General features: G+C 36.8%; 1 protein-coding gene across 1 annotated transcript in view; it reads left to right on the top strand.

The window, feature by feature from the left end:
- LOC136252242 (uncharacterized) overlaps positions 1–21,543 on the top strand; it is a 29,540-nt gene extending 7,997 nt beyond the window's left edge. The window contains exons 3-6 of the mRNA XM_066044644.1: positions 6,322–6,663; positions 18,123–20,301; positions 20,501–20,563; positions 20,964–21,543. Of these exons, the coding sequence (XP_065900716.1) occupies positions 6,322–6,663; positions 18,123–20,301; positions 20,501–20,563; positions 20,964–21,322 (2,943 nt within the window). The 3' untranslated portion in view covers positions 21,323–21,543. The remainder of the gene's footprint in view (positions 1–6,321; positions 6,664–18,122; positions 20,302–20,500; positions 20,564–20,963) is intronic.
- The last annotated feature ends 593 nt before the right edge of the window (positions 21,544–22,136 follow it).

Below are 22,136 nucleotides of genomic sequence, written 5' to 3'. Positions count from 1 at the left end.
GTAGTGAACCAGATTCAACTCTTTATTGGGGAAGTCAAGAACCTAAGCCCACGGTACTTTCAAAGTTCAGCAAAAAAAAGGCTGTAACCCACATTCAACCATTTGCTATGTAAAGGATGTGAACTATACAATGTGTAGAGTTAGCCCTGTCAACACTCCAGCTGTGATCATGGAATATTGAAAACAGTGACCAGGTAATTTACTTGCAGTCCCCAAACAAAATGTCTGGCACGTAAGACTAATACCAAAGGAGATTAGATACCTTTGTGCAATATGCAATTTCATTAGATTGTTTACAGAGGTAGTTGGTAAAAGTCATATTAAGTCAAGTCATATTATTATGTGCATAATTATATTCATGAGGGTAATTTGTTTGAAACAAATTCGAAAAACATGTCACTCATTGTTTTCTTATTACCACACCTATGTGTTGGTAATGCAGCACACACACACACACTAAAGCAAAGCCTTTGGTAATAGTATAGCAGCCATGCACACACACACACACACACACACACACACACACACACACACACACACACACACACACACACACACACACACACACACACACACACACACACACACACACACACACACACACACACACACACACACACACACACACACACACACACACATTAAAGCAAAGCTTTCAGCAATAGCATCAACGTAATTCCAAAAACCCAGTTTGAGACCCTTGCTAAAGAGCACACACTAGATCATTATCTGTAATGTTCTTCCCTCTGGTTCTTAGGTGGTCTTCCAATTTCTTGTAATTTCTGTCCTTTCATCAAAGTTCTGATGCCAAGACTATACATGTGAAATTTTCTGTTGCTCATTTTAAACTCTGCCTACACGAAAGTAACAGGAAGGATTCATAAACTAACATTCTCCAAAGTTAACATTTGTACTGAACCATGGAAACTCTTTAGCCAGTACTTCACGAAGCTCAGTAAAACTACACAAACTTGTACAAATATCGCTATGAAATTCCCCGTAAACAAGCATTCCCCCTCAAATGACGTTCCTATTGTTAGAAATTTTGATCCATTAACACTTCCAAGGTCAAAATAAAAGGGTGGGAAATGTTAACATTGTTTAAGAATGTTGTGTCACTTCAAAAAACTACACAATGGTAAATAGCGTTGAACTCCACGGTAAATAACAAAATGACAGCGTGCTATAGTATGTTCACGTTGAGCTGAATCCTGAAAAACAGCTAAAATTAAAAGTGGATTTTTTCTCAACAGAGTTAACATTTCAGCCAACCAGATGATTATTGGTAACAGCAAAGGTGTCAACAACAGACATGTACGGTTTGGCTCCATTACAAGTTCGGGAAAGGGCTGTAATGGACACTGTACTTATATGGCTTCCCCATAGGAAATGTATTGTGAAAATTTTGATTGGCCGTAAATATTATGTCAAATTGAACAAAAAGATTTCAAAATATTTTTAGCGGATCAAGCAGTACTACAAATGAGCCAAATTTCAAGATCATGTGTAATTGCATCCATGAGTTATTAAATGTTTTTGAGGATTCACTCAACATGAACGTACTATAATACACACAAATAAGAAACTTACCCATCCAATGTACAGTGAAACCTCATTAATAGGGCCACCAATGGGACCCATGATAAGTGGCCCTATTACTGAGGTGGCCCTATTACCGAAAACCTCATTAATGCGGCCATAAAACAAAATGGCCTTATTATTGAGGTTTTCAACAAACCAGCAACTGCCTATAGTTGCTGTAATAGCAATGTAGCTACAATTGATCTAAACACACTATGTAGGGTTTATTACAGAGAAAGGTAGAAATGTACCAAATTATTCCAGCATTACTTGAGACATAATGGTTGGAAAAGCATGAAGCATACAGCCAGAATAATGGGTACCGCTTTCAGTAGTTAAAATATGCACTTAAGAGCAGCAACTTTTGCAGTGGTACCTTGATTGCCTGCTTAGCTGGCCTCTTTACTGAGGGAACATTGTATTAGTTTTACTAGTTTGGTTCTGTGGCATGTGGCCACTGGCCTTAATAATGAGGTGGCCCTATTAATGAAAATTAAATAAATGTAATATAATGGAAATACGTTTGGACTTGCTGGACCTGGCCACTATAATGAGGTGGGCTCATTACTGAAGTGGCCACTAAGTGAGGTTTCACTGTACTTCATATAGCCATAGCTTCAGCTTTAACGCACGAAGAATACGTGCACTGCACACCTGCTCAAGTGCCAGTCACTCAAAGGCTCCACCATTTTTTACTTCACCAGCGAAACAGCAAAACGCGCATTAATTTACGAAAATAATAATTTATAATGCGTTGCCAATCCCTATTATAAGTCTAGTATCTATGGTTTGCTGTATAGTATATCCAGAGATGGGGTAACGCGTTACATAATATAACGCGTTACGTAATATATATTACAATTTGGAATTTAGAGTATTATAACGCGCTACTTCGGCTGGTAGAGTAATATAACTTCAGTTACTTAGGCAACCAAGCACTCCGTTACAAGTAACGCTCCGTTACTTGTAAATTACAAGCAACGCTTCGTGACACACGTAACGCTTCATTACAAGTTAATTTGTAGCGATGCGTTAGCTACTCGTGCAAGTAACACTTCGTTACTTTTCATTGCTAGCTGCAGTAACTTACATGTTTAAAGAGTAGTAGCTAACAATCCATCAGCATTGAATGCTCCTTTCCGCCGGTTTACGGGCTCTGCTTATGTCAGAAATCTAGACAGACCACGCATGTCCTATATACCACGTGACTGTATTGGCTATACTATTTAATGCGCACTATGTGTGTGAATACACGTGGTTAGTCATGCTGATGTCGGAAGTTGAAGAAGTGGTCATCGTTGCAAGTCGGGCTAGCGACAGTAGTAGCAGTAATACGGGCACTAGAACTAGCAAAGGAGTAAAGGAAGCTACATTGTATCATTGGAAGTATAGCCACTACTTCGAAGTAGTAGAGGAAGGTGATAAAAACATAAGAGCTCGTTGTACTCTTTGTTCAGCCAGTGCCAAACCTCTCTCCTGTGCCAGGAATACAACTTCAAATTTTAAGAAACACTTGGATTCTGTTCATAAAACTGTGAATCTGGTTGGCATCTTACCAGAGACTGTGAAGCGTAAGAGATCTGCAGAGGACGATGGAGGTAGTGAGGCTAAAAGACAGGCAACACTGGACAAAAGAGGTGTATCATCAGAAGAAGTTAGGAAGTTAGTAATGGAATATATCATTGATGATATGCTACCTCTGACAACAGTAGAGTCCCCTGCTTTCAAAAGTTGAGCAACGAGCTCTCACCTCGCCCTGTACAATTACCTGACAGGAAGACGCTATCTTCATACATAGAACAGGCATATGATGCAATGATGAGACTGATCAAGGAAACTTTGGGCACAGTAGAGAAAGTTTCCACTACGGCTGATGTCTGGACTGCACAACATAGAAGTTATCTAGGTATGACCGTCCATTGGATCAATGAAAAATCTTTATAAAGGCAGAAGGCAGCCATCGCTTGTATTCGTATTACTGGGCATCACACTTACGATATCCTAGCAGCAAAGATTGAAGAAGTCCACAGAAGCTTTGGGTTGCATGGTAAGATCAGTGCTTCAGTGACCGATAATGGGTCGAATTTTGTGAAAGCCTTCAACACTTTTTCTGTGCAGGAAACTGACCTTGACGACACTGGTGAACATTCAATTACAGATGATGATGGTGTAGTGCTAGATGACGATGTAACCTTTACAGATTTGCATGATGTAATGATACTGGATCAAGAGAATGATGATCTGACACAGGTTGAACACGAGCTTCCTCCACACCAGCGATGTGCATCCCACACTTTGAATTTGGTAGCTACTACCGATGTTGAAAAGCACTTGCTATCATGTACCTTGTCAAAAAGTCTTTATAGAAGTTCCTTTGGAAAGTGCACAGCACTGTGGAACAAGATGAGGAGATCAACACTGGCTGCAGACAAGATGAGTGATAAACTGAAGAAAAAATTATTGGTTCCGTCACCAACGCGTTGGAACTCGCAGTACGATGCTGTTTCTAGAGTGATTGAAAACCCATCTGCAACCCTGAATGAGCTATGCACTAGCATTAGTCTTCGAAGTTTTACAGAGAAGGAGCTGGTATTTTTGAAGGAGTATTGTGTTGTTCTTGAGCCACTTTCAAGAGGATTAGACATCCTTCAAGGAGAGGACCGTTGTTATTATGGCACTTTGCTTCTAACACTTCAAACAATTGTCAAAAAAAACAAAGCTGAAATACCAAATTTATCACCAGCAGCAACAAGGCTTGTGTATGCCATTGAGAGCTCGATTAAGAGGAGGTTTAGTCACGTCTTTGATTCCAAAGAAGCCATAATTGCTGCACATGCATCACCTAAGTTTAAGGTGAAGTGGGTTGATTTGCAAGAAAAGAAGGATGCATACAAACAAATGATGATAGATGAATTGCGTGCCCTAGAAAGTGTCACTGTAACTGAAGAAGATGATACAAGTGGTTTGAATACAACACAACACAATGAGAAGAAAAGGGATATTTACGACTTCGATACTGATGATGATGAACAAACAGAAGATGACATTGAGAATGAGGCTGTCGAGTACTTCAAGAATGCAAAAAGTCTTGATTGCTTGAGTAAATATCCAAAAATTAAACAGCTGTTTTTGAGATACAACGTAACTATACCATCAAGTGCTCCTGTTGAAAGGCTCTTCAGCCTAGGCAGTCTTGTTTTGAGCTCAAGGCGCAATAGACTAGCAGATGGCAAATTCGAGAGAATCCTATTAATGAGATATAACAAACGTTTTGTCAAGTTCCTTTAAGCTGGAAGCTTATTTAGTCAGGACTATCTAACAAGAACCAATGTCATTTAGCTTTTTAACACTACTGTTGCTTACGTATGTACTTCGAATTCAATATTTGTGATTTTAAACTACAATGCATATTAATAATTTTAGTAATGGTGCAAGTTCTTCATAGTAATGTAAATAAGCAATAAGAGTTAATTATGTAGTATTGACTTAATAATTATGTTAATATGTAATATTAATAAGTAACTTAATATGTACAGTGGATCCTCACTAATCCGAACTCCAGTAATCCGAACGCTCGATAATCCGAACAGTACAAATGACTGTTTTATTAGAGTATTTGCAAACAAACGTATGTTCTATTAGAGTAATTGAATTAGGTTCTGTATATAATCAATGGGTTCACTAATCCAAACAAATTCACTAATCTGAACAGACTTTTGTCAACTTGAGAACAGAACTGTTCGGATTAGTGAGGATCCACTGTACTATTAATAAGTAACTTAATATTAATAAGTAACTTAATATGTAATATTAATAAGTAACTTAATATGTAATATTGTCAAGTTACATTGTATTTTTAGTAATATATAACTGTAATATATTACATCTGTAAAAAAGTAACTAGTAATATGTAATATATTACTTTTGCCATGTAACTTCCCCATCTCTGAGTATATCAAAAATATACTACAAGCTGCTATTAGAGTTATTGTACAGGACATGATATTGATGTTGTAGTATATTTCATAGTTATAACATGCTTACGAGGGATATGACTAAAATATACACATGATTCATGAGAACGCGCAGCGCTCGAGTGAGTATGCGTATATTTAGTCATATCCCGAGTAATCGTGTTATAACTGTTATATTCTACACCCCAGTAGATGAAAACGATTATAGATAGTAAGTTATAGTGAAACAACACCTCCTGGAGATGGAAATCAATAGAAATTCTTGATGGATCAGACGTTTTACACTTTTAACGGTGCCACGCCCACATAGTCGCGATTAGTGAGTTATCCACGAAGGAGACGAGAGTTCATCGAAACTTGTTCCAGTTCCTGAGGTGAATAAGTGTTAGTTGATTTAGGCGCTTGTTATTAGAGACTTGTTTACCATTTAGATAAGGATTTCTAGGAATGTGTGAAGTTACACCATAAATGGTAAGCGTAGCCACAAAGCGTAGTATATCAGTTATATACCACAGTTTGCCGTGGTATATCAGTTATAAACCACAGTGCGGCGCTTTTGATCTCAACCACAGGTGTGGTATGTATATATATATATATATATATCATTTGCTCTAAAAATAGCACACATTATTGGCCTGAAACTACCGTATTTATGGTGATCGTGTATAGAACATCTGCATTGTACATGTTTGTAAGTTTGTGTCCATGTTTTTTAAATTAACATTTGCTGTTTACTGTATTGTAATACAAATTGTCATTTGTACAGGATAGTTATGAATTAGATTTGTACAGACGTGCACATGCTGTGATAGTAGTGTATGATTGCTGTGATGAAAAATCATTCAACGATGCATGCAGATGGCATAATTTCTTTCTTGATAAAGAAATTCCTATTGTAGTTGTTGCAAACAAGATAGATGAAACAAATAAAAGAGTGGTGGATCGGATATATGTTGAAGAGTATGCAGATTTTCTCGAACTTTTTGCCTATGTGGAAATAAGTGCAAAAACAGGTCAAGGAGTCACTGAACTTTTTGAAATGATTGCAAGAAAACTTTTACATCAAGTACAATCTAACAATGTCAAAAAAAACCCAGAAGCTGAGAAGGTCAGTATGCTGCTAATATAGGCACTGTTAGAAGTAAAGTATAGTCTGTCATTTGTGTTAGGGCCCAAACGAACTTAGGTGAATTCAAAGTTTCGTTCGATCGAATGAATGAACATTCGAATGTGGGTTGAACAGTTCGAACTATAGTTACTAATTAGATAGTGATACAGTTTAGCTATCCATTTTGCTTTGTTCCATAATGATGTGGGGGAGGCCAGACATATGGTATTACGAATTTAATTAAGTTATGTGTTGATGATTTAGTGGTGGTCACACGCCATGCCTCTATGTGGTTTTAAGGTTTCTATGTGGTGCCAGTCACTTGTCTCAACTGTATAGCAGTAGTAAAATGTATTTAAAACCTAGTAATCACAAACATTTTTACTTGTGGTATTAAATTTCAAGTGGTATTCGATTTCAAGTTTTCTCAGTAAAACTGTCGAGTCAGTACAACTGCATGTGTGTGTGAGACATGCATTTAACATTTAATATGCTGTGATTTATAATTTGTAAACAAGAATCAGCTCCATTTAAAAGTTCGAAAGATTCGTGAACTTTAGTTGATGAATGTTCGAACCCTGACAATCCAAGTTCGTTTGGGCCCTAGTTTGTGTCAAAATTGGTTTTACACAATTTGTACAAAATTTAAAAATTTAGAAAAAATTCTCAACATACTGTAAATTAGGAAATTTTCGTTCGAGATAATTTAGTTCAAAAATAAATTCAATGTGTTATATTTTTGCGGACAGCACAAGCCATGAAAATATTTTACCAATGAATTTTTCTGTATAGCAAATAATTTTGTCCAGAAATGAGCATGCAAGATACGATAAAAGTTGATATACAGGTACCTGTTGTACATTGAACAGGCAATTGTGATGGATGCCCAGCTGTGACAGAGGTCAGCCTCAACCACTAGCTAGCTAGACACTATAAATATATTAAATTTGTGGCTACAGTGACATGCGAACTTATTCTAGCAGATATTGGAACCCTGACGGTAGGCCATTAGTCTTACTTCTCCAACAGTGTACTCATTCCTCAAGTCATAGATCTCTCTTGATAATCTATGCTCAAGTGCTTCGACCTTGGGATTTTGATGGCTCGACCTCCAAAAAAATATTTCACAAATAGAAAATATTCAAGGGTGAAAATGTTTCGCGTAATTTATTTCCGTTGGTAGAGGCAACCACGAAATATTCTTGCTGTCGAATATTTCCCGATCTATGGTAACATACCTAGAGTTTCAGGGAAGTCAAAGAAAAAGTATAATTTATGGAATGTGATTCATTTCCAAGTGCAAAAAATCAAACTTGGAGAAGGTATTTGAAACATGATTACAAGGACTGTACTGATACCGAGGTACTAGTACCATTATTGGATATTGTAGTATCATCAATTGTTTCCTCTGTAACAGTAGCTACAGCAGTTAACACATTATCAATAGGAGATCTCTTGTTTCGTTTACTAGTATTCTTTGCAGTAACACTTCTTTTCTTTTCTTTTCTTCTGCTTGTTTTTTAGCCTGTTCTTCCTTTTGCCTTCTTTTATTTAATCGTTCTTATTTTCACTTTTCTTTCTCTTTGTTTTCTTTCTGTTTCTTTTCCTCTTTGATTTTCAAAATGGCAATTCTTTCTGCACTTGTGAGTACCCGTAATCCAGTAACTTTGGTATGTGATGCTTTCTTCTTCTTCTCTGGGGGGAACTGGCACATACTGAAAAAGATATTTGGACATGATATTAGGACGTTTAACTTGTGCATCACTATGTACATTGCCTGTATGGTTTGCAGAATCTTTTGAAGGAGTAGTTGGAGTCAGGTTTCCAATAGCATTTTCTCGACTTGGAGTACTAGTAATGTCAGAATTAGTCATGTTTGCACTAGCCTCTCCTGTTTCAGAATTTTCAAACTGGTGTAATCGGCATAAGAATCATCACAAATTGTAACAGCATCAGGAGGACTAGTGTCTGGGAAATATCAAGCAAGCTGGTTTCAGTGGAATAGATAGTAAAATCTGCCTCAGGGTGGTTAATTTGAAGCCAGGAAATGTATCTTGGATCATGTAAATTAAAAGTTGCCTATGAAAGCATTCTTCCTCTTTGGCTGCGAAGGTTGTTGCAGTTCAATATTCTCATTGTCTTCTTGTTCACAATTACGGCTTCCTCGGACCTTTGAAGATGTATTTTTCTAGAATTACCAGGATTCTAATCTAGAATTATGCTTGGGTTGAATAGGTATATTCCAAAAAGAAAACCACTAAATATGCTTTCAAGAGAAATATATAGCCTTATGCCATGCTTTTGAAAACACTTAATTAGAAAGATACTTGTTAATTACCTTTCCTGGATTCTTTTTGAAGATAATCATACTAATGTGTCTTTAAAGGTCCATACACTGCCGTGTCTAGTGGTTGCATTACATGGGTTGTGTGTGGCACTAAAGTGAACATGATTACACCATTCTCCTTAGCCAGGTTAATCACGTCTAAATTATAGTGGGAACTGTGACCATCAGGGAGTCAAGGGATTGGTCGACTTGAGCTATCATGCTAGAGAAAATGCTTTAAAAGCCATTTTTTGAAGAGTCCCATGTCCATCCATCCACTGTCACTCAACCCATATGTTATTCCTGGTACCTCATTCATGGTCCACTATCAATTCAGATTTTTGGTATCAAATCTAAAATCCGCATGGTGAAATCTCAGGCTTACTAAAAGATTCCACCTCGAAACCAGGGGCATGTAACCTTTGTATAATGGGTAACTACCACACAAAAAGTCAGGCGAATTGTTTGAGTAGTTTGTTCCATCGCCCACCCATTTACCTAAATTATTTATTCAAATGTGCATCGTTCTTTTTTTCGTTTTCTTCGTCATTGCATCCCATTGGAGCGATTTTCTTTCAACCATGAAGTCGTATTGTAAAAAGGCTGCGGCTATCAGGGGCTTTTTACACAATGTATCTGTACATTTAATTTCGCTAAAAGTTGTTTGTTAGTTTATGAGATCGCTTTTGTGCTCTTTGAAGATTCAAACTTGCCGCCATGACGTCGAGGTGTGAGGCGCCTGCCTCAATTCCCAAACCCAAACGGTGTGGAAGTGGGCAAAGTCATTAGCCATAGCGAGCTGGCTGATTTGATAGACACTGTCACGGTGCTGTCAACTCTTGGTTTAATTGTGAGCAGTCACTGATTTGTTTTAATTTCGCCACGGTATGCCTCCACTGACTCGTCAGCGTGACTCCGGCCCATGCAGGGCCGTACATAGCTATAGCCAGCTGTTTCATACCCTCTGTAGTGATACAGTTGAAGTAATTTACTGCTGAATTACCCGTGCACATCTCTAATCCCGCCCCAGCCCTTCAGTGCCTGTGAAACTTCAGTGTTGACTTAAAAAGCCAGCATCAGTGCATCACCGTTCAGTCACAGCACTTCGTAGACCCTCATGCAACCACCCACAATTATAGAAACTCTTTAATGATAGCATGATATATTGTAATAGTAAACATTTACATTATGATGATCCCATAAAATTTTTAAAAAATTACTACAATAGCACAAGAAGCCAGATACACTAGTGTTTGGCTATGAAGTACCACCAAGAGTTCATTATAGTAGTGGGGTCTTGGTACCACATCTTATTTTTCTTCACCATTTGTGTGATTTGTCCATTGACCATAAACTCACCCGCCAACAGTCACAACATCAGTATCCACCCTGCATATACAGAAAGGGATACAGTATGGTAAGGCACAGCTAACTAAAAACATGTAATCATAGTCAGACTAACATGTCAACAAACACTGACTTCCACTATTATGATTATTGTTAAAGTGAGCATCCAACATAGTCATTCCCAAGATGTATTCTGCATACTGCAGCAATTGATGACCAATTTTGGAGTATATTACTTGACTTCTTTTGTGGTTCTCACCTACATTGTTGACATAACAATTTTAGTTGCTAGAAGACATATAGACTAGGAGGGACTAATGGTTATAGCATAATGGTAAACAAGTTACAACAGCAAAGGAAATTTTAATAAACTAGCAGTGATTGGATAGTTGATAGATAAAAGTAGAAGACAATTTGTAGTTTTTCCAGTCCTGATTGTTTGAGGATAAGTACATTAGCTGAAAAAAGCAAGACAGACTAAATTTCAACACAAGGTTTATGATGCAAACTCATTATGCACCTACCAATGTGTTACCCTACCACCCCCCTTGGATGTAAGTGGGGCTTTACAAGGCGAATTGACATGAAACTACTGCTTCCACTATGGGGCAATTCATTAAGCACCCAAGTATTTTTCTACGTTGTCAAATCCCCCACGTTGCAACTGGAGCCAATGGTGGGGATTTGACACAATAGGTTTGTCCTACCATGGGGAATTTAACATTCGGTTGTGTCCACTATAGCCCTATATATGCCCGAAGGGGGGGTTAGTAGTGCAATACGTTGATACATGTATGTGCATTATATATAATATGGTAAGTAGACTAAGCCTGTACCTTGCGGGCCTAAGCATGTTCCTCTCCTGTTTTGAAAAATATTCTTCCCCTAACTGGAGTTTGCCTGACACCTTCAACATCACAAAAAGCTATCTAAAATGGTTAATTTAGCTTTGACCATTGGCAAACTACAACACTCAACAATTATATCAGAGTATACATAACTCTATATATCTGCCCAGTTACTATATAGTAGGGTCCATGGTTGTCTCAGATCTGCACATATTATCATCACATCAATCGATTGATGCATAGTAATTATGGTATACTGTATGTACGTATTGACTTATTTGCTAATCATTCAAATGCCTGACACATTATTTATAGCCAAAGATTTCACCATACATTAGAGGAAGCCATAAAAGTATATAATTTTTAGCTGTTTTCTCACTAGGGTTCAGCTCAACTTGTTCGCGGTCTGACCCACACAGCTGCTAGCTACAAGCCAGCTGCAAGGATCTGGCCTACAAAAGCATATAATATATATAATCCCAGGCACAGTTGGGGGTAACTAGGTTACGTAACTGATTACTTTTAAAGTAACTAGTAATATAACTAGTTACTTACTTTGTAACTAGTAACTTGTAACTAGGAGTAATTGTCTTAAAAGTAACTAAGTTACAATAGTAACTAATTACAATAGTTACATTGTAACTATAACTAATTATGCTTTAAAGCAAGAGCACTTCAATTTTTGTGCCATACATGCTACAGTCACATTAAGTAGACAGATTCTGTGTACTGTTCTCTATAATTCAGCTTGAGTAACACTGCAGATGTAGCAAATACTAGTAATAATTAAAACTGACCTGAAATAGCCACAGAATTGTTATTTTAAGTGCACATATGTATTGCATCCCTTAATGATGCATATCTAAGCAAAATTCATGTTACAAAAGCTAAAAACAAGTCATAATTTATACTACGAAAGTAACTAATATCTAGAGTACTTAGTTACCTTTTGAAAAGTAATTATAACTGTAACTAAGTTACATGGGATAAAAGTAACATGTAACTAGTAACTAGTTACTTTTCTGAAGTAACTACCCCAACTCTGATCCCAGGAAGCTGCTATGGTGTGGGGGATTCCTGTCTAAAATTACGACGGTAGTTATATATCCGTTTACAATGACTTATACACGAACAATTCGCTGGGAGAATAGTGTGATGCATTCAGCAGCCGATTCGCCTCCACTTGTTACACACACAGACTAGTTATATCACCAATCCACCGCTTCAGGAAGAACCATTAAGATGGCAGCCTCGACTTTGTCACTATCCCCGGTTCTTATTTTCATGTGAAACATCACGCAAAATATCACGTGAGTCCTTAAGGGAAATTTGAACGGTTTGAACGAGTTTTCTCTTAGCAAGTCACTTTTAGTAGCGCTTCTAAACACTGAACTTGAAGCTTTTGCTACTGATTTAGCTAGCTAATCTGATACTGAAGCTGTTATCGTGCATGCATGCATGCATTGTCTCCTATATATGTATTAATATAATAGCCAATCTTCAGTAACTGTATGTTCTCCATTCAACAAAAAGTTGTGATATCCTGTGCCAAAAACAGCCCAGCTGTAAAAAAAGGCGAGGCCAAGATTGCACAAGTACATGTTCATGGAGTAACTACAACCAAAAGACATGATATCAAAATCTGGCCAAGAAAGCATTTACAGTATAGGCACTTTTATGCATTCGTTTTCTATATGCTTCACATTATCACATCCAGCTAGCTGTACATGTGTGCTTGCAATATAAACAATAATACTGAGATAATAAAAGATGATTACACTGCATTGTTACCAAAATTAATTTAACTAAAAATTTACAATTGGTTTCTACTTGGCCATCTTTTTATTTTAATATACAGTGCAAAAAGATGGCCAAGTAGAAACCAATTGTAAATTTTTAGTTAAATCAATTTTGGTAACAATGCAGTGTAATCATCTTTTATCATCTCAGTAGTATTGTTTATATTGCAAGGACACATGTACAGCTAGCTGGATGTGATAATGTGAAGCATATAGAAAACGAATACATAAAAGTGCCTATACTGTAAATGCTTTCTTGGCCAGATTTTGATATCATGTCTTTTGGTTGTAGTTACTCCATGAACATGTACTTGTGTAATCTTGGCCTCGCCTTTTTTACAGCTGTGCTGTTTTTGGCACAGGTAACTATTACAATTACAAACAACTATTACAACTACATAAACTGAACCGAAAGTCGGTTCAATAAGCCGGGCTCGCTATTGAACCGACAGTAAAACTTAGACAAAAAAGGGTCACTAAACAAAAAAAAAACCCACAAAACTCAACCTGGGCTCAAACCCTGGACTGCTGGAACTGTAAGCAGTGGGCTTACCACTGTGCCACCGCTGCTAGCTATGCACTACACCTACTTTTCTACCTTATAAACGCTACTCTAGTAGTAGTCTCACTATATACACTATAATACAGTAAGAAGAACGTAACCTAACAGTGAAAAAGAAACCAAAGCTGAACCCGAGCCTAACCCTAATGCTAATGTTACTTTTCGCGTCCCCTAAAGTCGAATGCTCAGGGAAACTACTAGACGCGAAAATAAAAACCTTTCGGTTCAGTAATAATAATAATAATAATAATAATGCTTTACAGAATAATAATTCTGAGGGTCTACCAGTGACCTACACTGATAACCTAACATACATTAAATAATAACTATATACTAACATCTACATACTTAGTTACAAGTGGTTAAAATTGTTAGATGCAGGATTCTTGGAACAATGGGAACAGGGACAAAGGTGATGGAAACAACAAGGAGAATTGTCAAAGTTAGCTAAGAAATGTAACCACTACCTTTTTAAAAATTCTATATCCGGCCGCCAGTAAGCATTTTCTTGTTTTAACGCTACATTTGATGTTAGATGGACTAATATTATTCTGTAAAAGTGATTTTCGTCGCATAAGAAGTTTCTAAGCTGGTTTTTAAAAGGTGATCTTTTTGGCGGCATACGTCATTTCAGGGGGATTCCTACTTAAAGCCCCTATTTGGTGATTATTAGTTTCTCATCCAGTCTTTCTATTTATTATGATGTGGGTGGGAGGGCATTACCATTAGGCCATTATATTATTAATACGCTGATGTACAGACCTTGTCCAAATTCTCCTACTTTCCTCCCACAAATTAACATTGGTTTTTAGTTGCAATCGTGCTCTGTCGAGCTAGCAGAATCTCAGTTGACTTGAAAAACAGCCGAAAATAGAATCCACTGCAGTAATTTGCCAAGGAAACAACACTGCAACACAACAGTACCCCTGGCGCACTGTAGCGTTAATTTAAAAACGTCATCGATGACGGTTTGGTATCACGTGTTCTTCTGAGCATGCACAGAGCAAATCTCAGAGGAGGTTGGACGCGTTCACGTGAGCTGTACATTTTCATTGGAAAATCTTCATTTTAAGACAATTTTATTAAAACTATAGTGCATTTGAAAGTTTATGTATTTCTAAATCTAACTGCGTGGCGATCCCCAGCAAACCCCGCTGATTTGGCTGGTAACAAAGCCAGAGCTTAAAGCGCCAATAAAATAAATTACGCAAAATCAGTTTTATTGAGGAAGGTAATACAGCGATCTCAGTGTAACGCAGTGAAGGGTCATTGTTTTATTACAGAAAGCGTACGTGATAAGTCTAGTGAAGTTGTATGCACCAAATCACAATTTGTTAATTTCACCCTGAATCTCAAGTGCCTTGAGAAAACAAAGTACATAGCCTTGAAGCCTACGTGAAGGACAATCTGAATATCTAACGAACCTCAGTGAACTCCATAGTTTTTCAGTTTAGTATTGCGACTATTGAGGGTCACGTGAAATACCAAAGAAAAGAATGCAATTAAGAGCAATATATTTAAGTAGCGCTTATAGCGCGTCCAACCTCCTCTGAGAGAAAATTAACCATCGAATAGGGGCCTAAACAGTACCACCGTACTGTTTGATTTTAAAATTGTCACACAATCCAAACATGAGTACAGAAGATGGAACATATTTTCGACAAAGTGCTGAAGCAAAATTGAAGCTAGCACCTTATCACTGCTTCCTAAAGATGGATGCTAGTGAAGATATAAACTGACCATTTGCTGCCATTGCACATTCTGGGTTTTGCATACGGACCATACCCACATTACAAATAATGCAAAATAACCATTCTACAAAGAAGCTTACACATCTACACAGGTATCTGGTAAAATGCATCTACAGTTAAATTGAAGACAAAACATGCTTAAAACACTCTAGGGCACTAAACACTCTAGGGGCACTAAACAAAATTTCCCCATGACATTGATGGACTTCTCACTGACAAATGTTGTTACAGTGTTAAAGAGTACCTCTTATAATCAAATTGCTTTAGGCATGCTTGTTTATAAAAGGAATGGAGTGGTCAAACTCCTGTTGACTTGGATGACTTTTCCTATTAGCCTTGAGGTCTAATTTTAAAAACCTTCTTGCAGGTCTTTTAGTGAATAACTGTGAATTATTATCTCCCTAAGATCAAAATATTTTATGTATACCAACCTCAGCCATTCCCAAGATATGAATAGGATTTCGTACATTATTTTTACAAAATTTTTATCTGAATTTTGGCACATGTAATTAATAAAATGGCCCAAAAACAAACAATAAAATATTAGTTTCAACATGTAGAGTTATGACAGATTATTCATGTAAATAGATGGATTTATGTCATGTTCAAAAGATACAGTAAATAACTTCAAGGAATACATTGAAAATTGAGAGTAGCCATCACAGAAGTGTCTTAAGGAAATATGAATAATTGCATAATGGAATAATAATATTATACAGTACAGTATTACTGTACATCTACTAGTATAGCTGCTGGTATAGACGATTTTTAAAAGAATATTTCGTACTCAAATGTAAAATCTCTGATTTTTTTTGTTTATATTGTTTTTATAACATGATTATAGTGACTGGTGAACCAATGCATACTGCATCAAAGGGATTTATTTATTTATTAAGGCTTTACAGCACAAGTGCTGAAGGTCTGTAGGACACCTGGTCCTACAGCCTGCTCAAAGTTGTTACAGAAAGTATGTTTGAAAAGGTGGAGAAAGGTGAAAAAAATCCATGACTGTACTTGGGCAGCCTCGAACCTGATAGGATAAAACGGCACCAGACGCACTACAAGAATGATTGAGTGACTGAACTTAGGCACCGACTATCAAGTACTGAAAGTGATTTATCCATTTTTAGCTATATTGTATGTTCTACACATTATGAAGCACTGCAGAACAGTTCAAGAAGTGCCACTGCAATCAATCCACTGACTACAGAAAATACAGCCACTATGGAAATAGGACTGAAAATGTGCTCCAAATATCTAAACAAGTAGAGTGGATATTCTGGTTCATTTTCAGCTATGTTCTACCCACTGCTACAAACAAAGAACAGTACAAGAAGTACCTATCCACAGATTATTTGTTTACAGTGCTGGCATCTGAATGCACAACAGATTATAAGTTATTAAAACAAAATTACAAGTATAAATGCCATTGAAAGTCAATTATGGTTAGTTGTCATGAAAGCCAGCTGAAGTCATAACTCAATGTCATGAATTAAGAAATGGAATGCGAAGGAGAAAAAGATAAGTTCATGATGCGTGTAGCTGCTGTGGCTGGTAAAAAGTATGTTTCAGGCCAAAAGCAACTTTGAACAGTGCAGAAATCAAGCCCGTAGTAATAGTTAAGTTACAATTGGCTGAGGCAGACATTCAGTTAGAGCAGAATTTAGTGCTACAATATTTTTAAATTTCATAGGAACTTGTTGGATGTGTTTGGGGTCACCAAGGGAATTTTTGCATTTTATTTTACCTAGCCAATACTGTCCAGCTGCCATGAAGAAAAAAATGTTTTCACTATGGCCCAGAGCTGGCATGAAAGCCCAAACCTTCATTATCCTACTACTCAGTTAAGCATTTTTTTCCATATTTTGTGTGGATTCTAGTGGCTGAAGCTGTTTAGTTGCAACTTGTAATGCAAATTATGCTTTTGCCCTGAAATTTCTTGATGAAAAATTATACTACAATATTAAATAGTCCAGCTTCGTTTACAGCATTAACAAACTTCCATTCATAGTTTTTGTGGAAAGCATTTAATATAACCATTACTGAGGTTGTCTTGAGGCAATTCATATGTCCAGGACCTCAAAACTGCAAGTAATATTTTCAAATGCAATAGTGAATCCAGGTTGGGACATTTGCCCTCCTCCCTTTGTAGAGGAGCCATACTTCTTTTTAATTCAAATACTAAACCTTGTTAGGCCATAATCAATTTATATGACTTATTAAAATATGTGTACATTACTACCATTTATTACAAACTCATCTAAAACAAAATCAAAGCAGCTGTCAAGCTGCCACCCTGCAGACTACCGTATTGCTGGTATTAGGGATCTTCAAAAACAGAGAGAAGGGTCTGATTTCAAAAACTAAATTGGTGCATTAAACACATGTACAGTAATACAAATCACTAGCAGTTCCAACGGTGTTTGCTGTGTTTTCATACCCCCCTCTATTATCTCCAGAAGGATTGCAACTGGAAAGGGAATCTAAACTCAAATCCAGATACTCTCTGTAAGTGGGGGACATGTGGTTAGATTCCAAGTCCATCATTTTCTGTACTTCTACTAAATCAGTAATGGTACTGTACCATTTTTTATTGACAGTCTATGCTGGGATACAACAATGGAATCATCATACATTTTGCCAAGCTACGAATTCATGTTAAACTAAACCATGTATGTACGTATATTATGACATATATACAATTTTATGCAATTGCATTTTGCAGTGTTTACTGTGATGCAAATCAACAATAGTGTACATGTAGATAAGAATTGTCAATTATGTTTGCAATAAATCCAAAGAATTTTATGTTTATACATGTTTTAGGTACTAGCTGTAAAGGAAAAAAAACCAAGCAAGAACCCAAACCTTGATAGGGCTAAGCAGTTGCAGCAAAATCTTAATAAGGCTAAAAAGCAACACGGAACTCTTCCAGTGAGATTTATAAAAATAGTGTTTACAGGATCAGGAGCTGCTGGTAAAACTAGCTTTGTTAACTTGCTGTTGAAAAAGAAAATCAATAAAGATCACCACAGTACCAATGTTGTTCACGGTAATCATGCTGTATCTTGTAAAATGGCCGCTTTTCAAGGATCCCCTGACAGTATCAATTGGGTTGAACTTGGCTCTAATGTTGAAATTAGTTTTCTGAAATCAGTTCTACTTCCAACAGAGACAACATCATCACTGCCAGCTCCTCACCCACCACAATCTGCCAAAGACTCTGTACAGCCTTTGCAGTCTTCATCTACAGATATCCTAGTTAAACAATCCTACAAACATCCTGTACAACAAGAGGTATCTTTAAAGCAATGGGTTGCTGGATTATTTGTGAAATCAGTTAAAGGTTCAAGTCTGTCCACTTTTCAAACCATTCTTAATTCAGCCTCCCAATCTACCTTTGCTCATCAACCAGGAGAAGTACTAAACATTATTACTTTGCTGGACACTGGGGGTCAGCCACAATATATCCACTTGTTACCCACAATCAATATTTACCCAACAGTCACATTTGTTGTACATGATTTATCCAAAAGCCTTGATGATCAAGTGTTGGTGGAGTACAGTCAACAGGGCAAGCACATGTTTACACCATATCATTTGAGCTACTCCAACCTGGATATGATCAAGTTGTTAATGTCATCTGCCAATGATGCTTGGGAACGGTCACCCAATCCAATCCCACATTTAGTTAAAACTGCTGGCACAGATAGTGGCTCCTACATTTGTTTGGTGGGTACTCATGCTGACAAAGTGGCAAGTGAAGTTGTGACAAAGACAGCTGATCAATTAGCTACCCTAGTAGACAAAACACAATGTGAAGCTGCAGTTTGGCAGACAGAAAAGGGAAGTGTTCTTTTTTCTGTTGATAACACTACTGCTGGAAATAAATACAGTGAAGATCCTGTGGCAAGTGTAATTCGAAGTAGAATTGAAGATCTAGCTGCAGAGAAAGGAGTCTATGAGTTGCCTATAACCTGGATGTTGTTGGAACTTGAAATTCAACAGGTTTGTGCTAAGAAGGACAAATCATACATTTCATTTGATGAATGTTTTGCACTTGCTCGAGATACTGGTTTAATTTCTGACAAAGAAGAAGTCAGAAGTGTGTTGTTATATCATCATCAACTTGGTACACTGATCCACTTTGCAGAAGTTCCAGGGTTGTGTGATTATGTCATTACTGACCACCAGTGGTGGTTTGATAAACTGAGTAGCATCATATGTGTCACTTTCAAGCAAGGCACTTGCAACCGCCAGGCAGTGAATAGATTAACTTATGAAGGTCTGTTTTCAAAGGATCTTCTTCAGCACATTGAATGGAAAGATGAAATAAAACAAGATTTTTTCTTATCTTTGCTAGTTCGTATCAAAATCATTGCTTGTGTAACAAGAGAGCAAGAGAGAAAAGAATACTTTATGCCTTTTGTTTTGCCGACTTTCACTCCACAGCAAAAAGATAGAATTCTTCCTCAATATGGACATCTTCTAGGACAGCCATTACTAGTTCAGTTTCAGTCAGGCATTTTACCAAGAGGACTCTTTTGCTCTCTAATAGTTGAACTACTGCAACATTCACCTAAAGGCTGGTACCCTCATTTCTCTCATGATGGTGTACATCACACCTTCAGTAATTTGATCACTTTCAGTTTACCTGATGGTTATTCCTTGTCATTGTTTGATAAAGTGTCTTATCTTGAAGTGCAGATGAGGCACATTGATAATACTTCTCCAACTCTTATCCATGTTAAGGCTTACAATTATCTGGTATATGCTCTTACAGAAGTTTGTATTCACTTAAATTTTGACTTTGAAAGATTGCAGTATGGCTTTTTGTGTCAGTGTGGTAAAAGCACTGAAGATCATATTGCTGTTCTACCTGAAAAAATTACTTCTACTACAGTCTATGCCGAATGTAGTGTAAACAGTGTGTTCCGTGAAAAACTGGGAACTTCACAATTAATGTGGTTTGTATATAATGAAAATTATCCACCAGCTGAAAATGGTAAGTAAATTGGTAATTATTGTTATATTGTAATCCGTTATGTTAGAATTAATGTACAATTATAAGCTATCTGTATGGACTGTATGTACTTGTACAAAGGAAGGATTGTGTAGTTGGTCATGCACTAATATGCACATCATAAAGGTAGAGCATTGCAAAGAGTAGTGAACGTTTGTCATAATTGCCTGCTTGTACACAGAATCAACTGATGATATGGTTCCATTGACTGTTGTTTCCACAACTGATCAACAAGTTATCAAAAGTATGTGATGCATTGATATGTACAAAATGCAACATGTTGAATAGAGATGGAAATGTAGTGACAAAAAGAATATTCCACATAGCTAATGTTAATCAATAAAGTAATAAAATTTAAACTAGCTACATGAACTACATGCATATAATATTCAGTGTGATATTCAGTTATTGTAGTCATGGCAGTGCATGTGATTTAAATAGAAATCATAGAACCACCAATGTCTGTACTTTACAACAAATCCATTGCATTTTATTATTCTCCCATAAGCATTTCAGCTAAGTTTGTTATTTTGGGAAACTGTGACCAAATATTTGACTTTGTGACAATTCCCGATCATTCATGTATAGCTGACAACAATTGTACTGTAGTATATTATAATGTTAATGTCTACTTCAATATATAGGACCAGCAATGAGGTTACTACATGAGGTTGTGATCCCCAGAATAGCAGCTGACTGGAGTTTGGTGGCTGATTATTTGGAGTATGAGGTGGAGGATAAAAAGTTGATAAAAGAGAAATGTCGTGATGATCCACTGAAATGTTGTGTGGAACTTTTGGAAAATTGGCTATCTACTGACAAAGGTGTTTCCCCTAAATCTTGGTCCAAGTTGATTGAGATCCTCAGACAGATCAAAAGTCTTACTTCAACCACAGAAAAAATAGTGCAAGATTTGGCTAAAGCAGGAGTGTTTTATGATGAGAAAAACACAAACACAAGTGCTCAAGCAAATAAACAATCACCCAAGTACACACAAACATAATATAATTGACATTTGTTACATTGCATTGTACATGCATGTCACTATAGAGAGTGTAGAGACTAAAGTAGGGAAGAGTGTAATCGTAGAAATGCAGTTGGTTTTTGTAGTTACGTACGTACATGTTGTGACATACCGTCATTAGGTTTTTTTCATTGTAAAATAATTTTCATATGCAAAATTTGTATGAAAATTTCTTGCACGAAAATAATCATACAAAAATATTTTTACATGAAAAATTTTTGCATGAAAATAAAGCAAGTTACGGTACCAAATTTTGTCACTGAAGTTCGAATTCAGACAACAGAGTTTCACTTGATAATGCTCTTGAGGGGAAACTTTTTATTAATAATTTACCCACATGTGCAACAGGATTTATGGCACACATTCAATTTATGAACATGAAAGGCCATAAAGTAACAGACAATTGTGAAGCTACGTTGATGCTCACCGCTAGCTAAATTTCAAGTTGATAGCTAGCTTTAATCTAAATTAAAAGTTATTTTGTCAAAGTTGGTTAGTTTAATGTGTGTGTGGGAGACCACTTTTTGCAAATCCAGTCACATACATAGTCAGCTTTATAATTCTCTACTATTGCATGGGTTGTGTGAATAGTTTCAGGGAAGAGCAATTAAATTAATTGGTGATCAACCATTTGAGATTTTATTGGGTGTAACTAATCACTGTATTGGACTACTGGACTGACATACTTTTGGTTTTTACACATTCTGAGGTTGATTTTAGTGAGTCTTGCTAGCCAAGGGCCTTCAGAAACCTTGCAGTCTGCTAATAAAATGACGAGAGGAGTGGAATAAAC

This window comes from Dysidea avara, chromosome 4, assembly GCF_963678975.1.
Source record: "Dysidea avara chromosome 4, odDysAvar1.4, whole genome shotgun sequence".
Lineage (NCBI taxonomy): Eukaryota > Metazoa > Porifera > Demospongiae > Dictyoceratida > Dysideidae > Dysidea > Dysidea avara.
This window is presented reverse-complemented; position numbering and strand designations above follow the sequence as displayed.